This window comes from Callorhinchus milii, unplaced genomic scaffold (assembly GCF_018977255.1).
Source record: "Callorhinchus milii isolate IMCB2004 unplaced genomic scaffold, IMCB_Cmil_1.0 Scaffold2, whole genome shotgun sequence".
In the NCBI taxonomy this organism is placed as follows: Eukaryota; Metazoa; Chordata; class Chondrichthyes; order Chimaeriformes; family Callorhinchidae; genus Callorhinchus; species Callorhinchus milii.
Window position 1 is genome coordinate 6,377,959 of NW_024704743.1, and position 9,862 is coordinate 6,387,820.

At 38.5% G+C, this 9,862-nt stretch overlaps 1 protein-coding gene across 1 annotated transcript; it reads left to right on the forward strand.

Moving 5' to 3' along the window:
• Positions 1 to 1,303: 1,303 nt before the first annotated feature.
• Positions 1,304 to 8,489, forward strand: LOC103183644 (patched domain-containing protein 3-like). The gene is made up of 4 exons (XM_042332563.1): positions 1,304 to 2,158; positions 3,066 to 3,187; positions 3,299 to 3,444; positions 5,625 to 8,489. The coding sequence occupies exons 1-4, from the start codon at positions 1,436 to 1,438 to the stop codon at positions 7,217 to 7,219; spliced, it is 2,586 nt and encodes an 861-aa protein (XP_042188497.1). The 5' UTR covers positions 1,304 to 1,435; the 3' UTR covers positions 7,220 to 8,489.
• The last annotated feature ends 1,373 nt before the right edge of the window (positions 8,490 to 9,862 follow it).

Below are 9,862 nucleotides of genomic sequence, written 5' to 3' on the forward strand. Positions count from 1 at the left end.
GTGCTAAGTCCCACACTGGAGTGTTGCATTTCACAGGACAAACCTCTCACACTGATCAGAACGACACTAACTAGAAAAATAAATCAATGTAATTACTGCCCCTTTTCTACAAAGTATGTCACTCCTTTTGGTTACCAGTGTTTGTAAGTGAAAGCACACTTTTAGAGCACTTGTCTTGTTACTCATTCTTAAACAAACATCATCTTCAATCACGATAACTGCTCACGAACAAATAGAGAACAATACAATTTACATTTACATTGAGCCTTTCAGTCGACAGGAGGACGTTTGAAAGAGTTTTATATTGGTTGGTCTCCCAAGATGAAGAAAAATAAACATGAAACTATCCATGATTATTGCAAACTTGATAGCATTTTGAGTTGTATCATTTTACTATTTCCATCAAAGCTTCTTTTATTTTTTTAAAAAAAACTGAAAGTGATGTTGATTTATGAAGATGAAATGCAGGAATGTATTAATCTAAAAGATAATAGTACTTTGCGGACAGAAAGTCCTTCAACGAAGAAAATTCCCGACGACAGCGACAGAAAGCCCGAAAGGGTCCACGTGGAAGCTTAACATAGTATTTTGAAATAAAGTGCAAGATTGCCATGAAGGAAATTACTCCATGTAAATCTTTTCCATCAACCAGCCCCTCGAAACATTCTGAATAAAGTTATAACTGATTTTGTTTTTAAAGCTCTTACCTCCTATTCTATTCTATCTCTGATTTTGCTGTCTGTCTTTGTCATGAGCATGAACTGGTTTCTTTTATACTATTCCACAAATACTTATGTATGATCAGCATAATACCAACGACGGTAAGGAAATATGTAATTCTTATTATTAATGTTATAAATGTTGCCCTTGAACATAACTATAATATCATAATCATAATAATAATATTAATAATAAACCTCAAATTTGATACAGCGACTTGTCATGGCGTCCTGAGAAGTATTTATATGCAGTGATTAATTCATATTGTAATACAAGTGTATCCCTGACTGATAATGCACAAAGGGAAAACTGATACCAATCAAGTATTGGAGTGATAAAGAGTGTTGCGTATATGGTTTCTTTCAAGTTATTTTACGAGACAAACATTTTTGATTCTGCATATCAAATCATGAAAACTAAAAGAAAACTATATCTGGGTTTATCATTCTTGCTTTGTGTAGTCTGGTGTAGCAACAGTCAATATGATTTTTCCACGGAAGGATAATAATTATCAGTAACCTTGTATGTGTACACAGGGTGTGATGTTCACTGGGTTACAAGTCTCAGTTGAACATTAGTTCACAAACCGGAGGCACAGAGTCAGGGACCTGCCTTCAGTCGAATGACACACTTCCTGTACAGGTGTTATTTTACACATCAATGTATTGGCTTTAATCCGAGAGAGCTTCAGTCTGCTGACTGCCCAGTGTAGACCATGGCTCGGTGTCACACTGACTGTCTGGAGAAACCTCTCTGTAAAGTGTTCGGGAAGTTGGGAGCCCTCGTTGGGCGATATCCATGGTGGTTTTTGGTGATTCCTCTGATCATTTCTGTAGCTCTCGGCTCAGGGTTTTATTTCTTTGAGCAAAATGAAGCGAATGACATAGAGGAGCAGTTCACTCCTATTCACGGTCAGGCAAAGTCTGAGAGAGAGTTTATTATGAAACACTTTCCAACTCATGATTCTCTGCCCTTCTCGGCGCCGAGGCTCTACACAGAGGGGACCTTTGCTTCTTTCATCGCTGTTGCTAAAGGTGGCAACGTCCTCACAGAGGCAGCATTTAAAGAGATTCTGCGGCTCGATGGGGAAGTTAAAGGGTTTGTTGTTGATAAGAATAACTATTCCAGTCTTTGTGCCAAAGCAGGAGATTCCTGCTTCTCCAATGTAATCTTAGACTGTATACAGTACGATGCTGGTCAAGTGGAGAGCTTTAAATTTACTTATCCCGTCCAGAATAGCACAGAATGTAGTGGTTTCATTGGTTTGTCTGTGGGGGGAGTGAAGTTAGAGGGAAATAATATTAAAACAGCTTCTGCCGTTAGACTTGATTATTATTTACGAGATGACGACGCAGCAGAAAATGTAGTTTACGAGCAGTGGCTGAAGAAGTTTGTTGAAGATTTTCAAAACAAATCGACAAATCTGCAGTATATTCAGGTCAGTGACAACAACGACATGTCTCAGTGCACACGTTACTCATTGCAATCGCTTGTTGACAATCCTCTGCATCTCCAGTCACCTCAGTCTTTGCTCCTCGTTTCGTGTTTAAGTCTACAGTCAGTAAATATACTCAGTTGTCAGACAGACAGTTGTCACTTGCTGTGTGTCTTACTCCTCATGTGGAGCTTAACCAGACCAAGTGTTTGATAAGGAAATAGCTGACACATACTGGAATTAATTTGGAATTAGTGACTGCTCTATTCCTCCAAGTCGTGTCGCTCAGTGGTTCGAGCTCTCGTCTCGCAAGCGAAGACCCCTGGGTTCAATTCCAGGCAGGAGGCGAAACCTTGGGCAAGTTTCCTTACTCCACACACCTAATAATAATAATAATCGCTCCAAAAAACAAAACAATAGTAAACTGGTCATTTTCAATTCACGACTGTCTGTGGGACACTGCTGTGCGCAATTGGCTGCCATGTTTCACCCACAAATATACGGTCAATTCACTTTACAGCATATTCTGTGAAGCGCTTTGAGATGTCTAGAAGACGTGAAAAGTGCTATATCAAATTATTATTATTATTATTATTATTATGTCCACAAACCAGGCTGTCTGGTCTGACTCAGAAGTGACTTGGAGAACTGCAGATCCCCTGTTTCATGAACTGGACTACCAAGACCACCATAGAGGGGTCACCTCAACTCTAAGGAGACCCCACTTACCGCCCTCCCACAAGCAGGCTGTCATGTTTGGCCGACAAATACACAGTTACTACACCTGAAGGAAAACCCTGTGAAGCACTTTGAAACATTTTAAAAATGTTAAGACGCTATATCAAAGACAAGGATTATTATCACTATTAGTAACTAATATGCTGTAAATATTTCCTAATTTCCGTTACAGGTTTCATATTACACTTCCGTATCAAGACAGACAGAGTTTGAAGGAAGCAGCAAAGAAATCGTACCACTATTTTCAATCACCTATTTCCTTTCAATATTCTTTTCCATTGTGTCTTGTACGAGGTAAAGTTCTTTCTCTATTAAGTAAAGTTGGAATTCATTTTCATTGACTTACTGTGTGACATTAAGGTAAAAATGTATTATGTTACAGAAAGTGGTGCCATTTATTTACAGGTTGGACCCTGTAAGGAATAAGTTCTGGGTGGCTGCTCTGGGAGTGATATCAGCTGGATTTGCTGTGCTCACAGGCTTTGGACTGCTGCTGTTTTGTGGGGTTTCATTTGCCATCAACACAGCTAATGCACCATTCCTCATTCTCGGTTAGTATCATTTTGACATTTCTTTAGTAGACTCTCGTCTCCAAGAGTTCAAGTCCCACATTCGGAGTCCTGTAGAGTATGTGGAGTCCTGTAGCGTATTGATTAGAGCACTCGATTCACAAGAGAGAGGAACTTGATTCGATTCCTGGGAAGGGCAAAATATTAGTTGTTTCCTTACTCCACACACCTCTGTTTACCGAGCAGTACATAGGAACCAGGTTGTTAGTCGATTAGCGATTTGCTTTTCCAGAGGTAATAATCCCTTCAAATATCAAATGAAAAATATAATAATTTGGTGAATCACTCCATAAATTTTTGTGACACTTAATTGGCTACCAGGTTTCACCCACAAAATATATAAAATATCCATTGAGCTGAGAAGGTTGAGGGGTAATTTGATTGAGGTATTTAAGATGATAAAGGGATTTGATAGAGTAGATACAGAAAAGCTAATCCCCCTCTGGTGGGGGAATCCAAAACAAGCGGAATAATCTTAAAATTAGAACCAGGCCATTTAAGAGTGAAATCCGGAAGCATTTTTTCACTCAAAGAGTGGTAGAAATCTGGAATTCTCTCCCCCAAAAGGCCATGGATGCTGGATCCATCCACACCTTCAAAAGTGAGGTTGATAGACTGTTGGATGGTCAGGGTATTAAGGGATATGCGGAGAAAGTGAGAAATTGGAATTGAAAGGCTGAGTTGAGGTGCAGATCAGCCATGATCTAATTAAATGGTGGAACAGGCACGAAGGGCTGATCGGCCTCCTCCTGTTCCTATGTTTATATGTTTCTACAGTCAATTCACTTTACAGTATATTCTGTGAAACTCTTTCAGATGTCTTGAAGGCACTGTATCAAATGGAAGGATTATTATTATATTATTCACACTTTCTAACATGATACTCCATTGCAATCTGTTCTGGGAGAGGTGCATTGTTGGAGGTCCCGTCCTTCAGATAAGCGAATTAGCTTTTCAGATAGACGTTAAAGATCACATGGCACGATTCAAAAAGAGAAGGGAATTTCAAGCAGTGTTTTTTCTGTCTCTCTTTGTCACTGCACTTACAGTATATCCTGTGAAGCACTTTGGGACTTCTTCCCAACTTGAAGAGACTATACGAAATATAACGATTACTGTTATCTTTATTATAACTGGGGAAAAATATGTGAAAAATATGCAAAATAAATGCATTTATGAAGTTGCACGCGGAAGTTTTATAAAGTTTTATTAAATACAGTTGAGGATTAGTGATAGAAATACTGTAAAGACAGAGAAAGAGACACATAGAGAGACAGAAAAGACAGACAGAGAAAGGGAAAGAAACAGGAGCCACAGAAAGTTACAGCACAGAAGAAGCCATTCGACTTCTCATGTCTATGCTTCCTTTTAAAGTGCAATCTATTAAGTCCCTTTTACCAGCTTTTCCCCTATTACTCCTCCAGATTACCTACACGCTTTGTAAGTTTATGAGTGAGTTTAGTGAACTCTTATTGGTTTCTCTCAAGGGGGAGGGGAGGAGGGTATTGTTTTTAATGAAATCTTTTTACTAAACTGTTTAATGCCATTAGTGGAAAAGAGTTTTTTTTAAAAAACATCAGCATTTGGAGTCCTGTAACTTAGTGGTTAGAGAATTTGCCATGCAAGCGAGAGGACCTGGGCTCGATTCCCAACAGGGCGAAACCTTGGGCAAGTTTCCTTACTCCACACGTCTAATAATAGTCCCTCCAAAACAAAACAATAATAAATTGGTCACTTTCAATCCACGACTGTTTGGGGGACGCTGCTGTGCGCAATTGGCTGCTGCGTTTCGCCCACAAATATACAGTCAATTCACTTTATAGTCAATTCTATGAAGCGCTTTGAGATGTCGAGAAGACGTGAAAAGCGCTATATCAAATGCAAGGATTATTATTATTATACGCATTGTTTGTTTATCCACAAAGGGGCCATGTCCAGATTTTTCATGAGCATTGGTACCATTTCAAATAATGCACACAAATAGCCTCACAGGAGATGGAGCACTTGAAGGTCTAACATAATTTCTTCTGTAAATATTTTTCAGTCTTCAAATTACACATTTTTAAATCCCATATGTTACTTCATCAACGTTTGAGATCTGCAATAATGTTTTCTGAAGATCTTAAGACTGATCTGTCACTTTACATGTTTTTAATTTACAGGTATTGGTGTTGATGACATGTTCATTATGCTCTCCAGTTGGCAGAAGACAAAGGTTCATGCTAAAATTGAAGATCGCATGGCAGCCACATATGCTGAAGCTGCCGCTTCCATTACCATAACGACTCTGACTGATGTGATAGCCTTTTACATTGGTGTCATGACACCTTTTCGATCTGTGCAGTCATTTTGCTTGTATACAGGTACTACCGTTTTGTTCTGCTTTATTTACAACATTACGTTTTTTGGGGCGGTTCTGGCACTGAATGGGAGAAGAGAAAACAGTAACAGGCATTGGCTGACTTTCAGGAAGATTCAAATGCACCATCAACCAGGAGAATCGAAATTCTATGGAATGTGCTGTGTTGGTGGGGAGTATGATGAGATGTCCGGTGCTGAAACAGAGCATCCAATTTATCTCTTCTTTAAGAAATATTATGGCCCATTCCTCACTATTATATGGACCAAGGTATTTGTGATACTGCTGTATGCAGGGTATTTGGCAGGTGGTATCTATGGTTGTTTCCAGTTACAGGAAGGATTTGATCTTAGAAATCTGGCCACTAGCAGCTCATATGTGATTAAATTCTATGACCATGAAGATATGTTTTTCTCACAATATGGACCTCGGGTCATGGTATCAGTCTCAGAATCAGTGGACTATTGGAACACCAGTGTTCAGACTGAAATTGAACGCTGTATGGCCAAATTTGAAAATAGCACTTATGTAGATAGAGAGTTATCAGAGTCTTGGCTTCGAACATACATTGACATTTCTAAACTGATGTCTATTGACATAACGGCGTCTGATTCCTTCATAACAAATTTACCTAAATTGTTTAAGATTGTCCCTTTATTTCAACAAGATATTGAACTCTCACAAGATAATAAAAGCATAACAGCATCACGGTTTTTTATTCAGACCAAAAATGTCAATGACTCAATTGCCGAAAAAGATATGATGATTGAACTGAGAGATCTGGCCAAGAGCTGTATAATCCCTTTACAAGTGTATCATTCAGCGTTCATTTACTTTGATCAATATCTTGTTATACAGATCAACACAATACAGAATGTGGTTGTGGCAGCAGCTGCAATGCTGGTTGTTGCCTTGTTGTTAATTCCGAATCCAATTTGTTCTGTGTGGGTGACATTAGCTGTCGCCTCTATTTTAGCTGGTGTGGCTGGTTTCATGGCTCTGTGGGATGTTAATCTAGACTCCATATCTATGATTAATCTGGTTATTTGTATTGGGTTTTCAGTTGACTTCACAGCCCATATTTCATATGCATTTGTTTCAAATGACAAAGCAAGTGCCAATGAACGTACCATCGAAGCATTGTACACTCTTGGCTATCCCATTATCCAGGGGGCGCTCTCCACTATTCTGGGTGTTGTTGTGTTGGCTGCTGCAAACATTTACATATTTCGGACATTTTTCAAAATCATGTTTCTTGTCATATTGTTTGGTGCAATTCATGGCATCGTTTTTATGCCGGTGTTTCTGACATTTTTTGGAGTGTGTGGCAAGCAAAAGGAGACACCAACTGAAATGGAAAGTACTTCAAAAAGTCAGTTGCCTATTGATTCGTTTTAGACTGAAGATCTTCTCCCCCTCCCTTGCCTCCTTCAAGACCTCTTTTAAGATCCTCTTCTTCAACCGTGCCTTCGGTCATCCCCCTTACCCCCCGCCCTTCACCCTCCCTGATCCCGATCCCCAGCTCGGGTCCGAAACACTGATTGTCCAGTGCCTTGGGATGTCCTCCTGACGTGAAAGGAGCTATACAATTGTAATTTTCTTCTGAACACCTGCCATGTACGTTTTCATACTTAAACTACTCTTGGTTAAGACTAAACACATGAGAGAATCAACACAATGTTTTTATACATCATAATACTGCAATTGTTTTTACACTAGACACACGAGAGAATAAGATGGAAGTGTTTCACAGATATTTCACAACACCATGTAAAGTGTTGTGACTGCATTTTATAGACAAAATCCTATAAAATATTCTCACGGAGCCCATGTTTTTTNGCTTATCACAGAAGCCCTTGTCCTCTTTATTTTCCCATTATTGTCTACCTGAGGTCCAAAATTTTCATGATTTTAATCTGAAGATCATTGTTTTAAAATGCAAGAACCTGCAGAATTTTTGAAGAAATAGAATATTCAGAACAACTGGTATTTAGATAGTGACCTTCACGCAAGTCAAATTAATAAACAAAAATTAAATTAGATATTAAAATTCAGGTTTAATTTGTAATATGTTTTTTCTGCACGTTTTTTTAGGAACTGTTTCTCGACACAATTTTGAATTTTAAGTCTTAGGGTGCTTTCTATTGTAAAAGACCTATTCCCTATCAAGTTTGTTTCGTTGAAACGGTGTATTATCTAGACTCCAATCTGCACATTTAATATTCTAAGGAAATGTTGACAAGTATATTACCGTCTCCCAAAGTTAATCGAAGCTAAAACTCTAGAATATCGACCTAACCATATCTCCTGAAACCATATTCATGGAATTGTATCAAGAGCAGCTCAATATGTTAGTTCCAACTTTTGAACATTATCTGGAGTTATATTGTACACTCTACACTGCACTGATTTATGTATTTTGAAATGCAGAGGTTTTGTTAATCTTGTCAAGCATTTATAAGTGAATGCCAATGATACTGAGAAAACAGTGAATTTTGACTTTCTATCTACTATGAAAGATTTGTATTATATGTAAATTATCTAAATCTGCTGATGATACCAGTCTGGGGCAGTTACACAGTAGCTGGAAAAACACAGAGGGATTGATTACTTCAGAAGTAGCCTCACAAGGCGAGCGTTCATTTCATGCAGATCAATTCCATTTGATGAGATTGAGGTCGGAGAATAAACAGTGGGAATACGAAATTAAGGATCTTGGTAGACAGGGGAGTAAACAAGAGAGGGATTTGTGGGACAGGTGGAGGCAGATTATGTCAGCCCTTTCATGAGGGATTTAGTAACTATTTGGCAAATACATTGATTAAGGTATTTAAGAAATAGAGTAACATATGATTTTTTTTCCATGGGACTGGTCAGGTGGTCTTTTCGTATCCTGTCTACTTTTCTGCACTTAGATTCTGAATAACAATCAATGTTAAATCCATTGAATTCTGCTTGGGTGCATGTCTTTTTAAAGTTCTCTTTTTAATATTAATCTTTATACATGTTTCTATATATGTTTGTGTTCATTTGAAATTGTATGTCAAGAACATATTGTTCATTGTTTGTTGAATAAAAGCTTACGGAACAAAGATTCTTCCATTTTCACAGAAAGTTCTGTCTTTCTTCATCTCTGCAACATTGCTCATCTTTCTCCACTACCTAACACCAAATGCTGCCAAAATTCCCTTGCAGTGTGACAACCTAGTTTATAGCTTTACTAGTTATCCCGTACGTTTACAATGAAGTGACTATGGTTATTTTACACAGAGTTAATGTTTAATATATCATGCTCCCAAACAACCTGGCTCCTTCATTTATCTGTTCCATTAATTATTTTATGTAACCTTTACAAAATATCTCTGAAATATAACATTAGGAACATAAAGGTAAAACATTAACTTTTACTCGAGCTTATAAATATTAATAACAATATTGATGGATTAGTTTGTCATAACTTTAAATGCTATAATTTCTATAAAATAGATTGTGCAACTGATATGGAGCCTAACCTGCCCACTTTCTATGGGATGTGAAACACAATGCTGTCCCTGCAACTGGTGTATCTTCCTCTTCCCCACCCTACACCCCCAGCACTCACGTCTTCTGCTTCTGTCCTCACACTTTTACCCTCTTCTCTCTCCCGTCCCTCTCCACCCTCACAACCCACCTGAAACCTACCACTTGCTCCCTTGACCTCCTCTCCCCACCAAACTGCTGCACTCCTAGCTGGTGGCTATAGTCAAGCTGTCCCTGTCTTCTGGCGCTGTCCCCTCTCCCTCAAAGCCACCGTCATCACCAACAACAGTAACAGAGGTTATACCTTTAAATGGAAAATGATTTCAATGTAGAAAAGTGTGAGGTGGTACATTTTGGTAGAAGGAATAAGGAAGTCACATACATCCTGGAAAATAAAAACCTAAATGGGGTAGAGGAGCAAAGGGATCTAGGGGTACACATACACAATTCACTGAAAGTAGCATTGCAGGTTAATAAGACCATAACAAAGCAAACCAGGCATTGGGGTTCATTTTTAGAGGG

Coding starts and splice junctions, on each gene's coding strand:
- LOC103183644 (XM_042332563.1), top strand. CDS start 1,436: ATGGCTCGGTGTCACACTGACTGTCTGGAGAAACCTCTCTGTAAAGTG. Junction 2,159..3,065: donor CAAATCTGCAGTATATTCAG/GTCAGTGACAAC, acceptor TTTCCGTTACAG/GTTTCATATTACACTTCCGT. Junction 3,445..5,624: donor TGCACCATTCCTCATTCTCG/GTTAGTATCATT, acceptor TTTAATTTACAG/GTATTGGTGTTGATGACATG.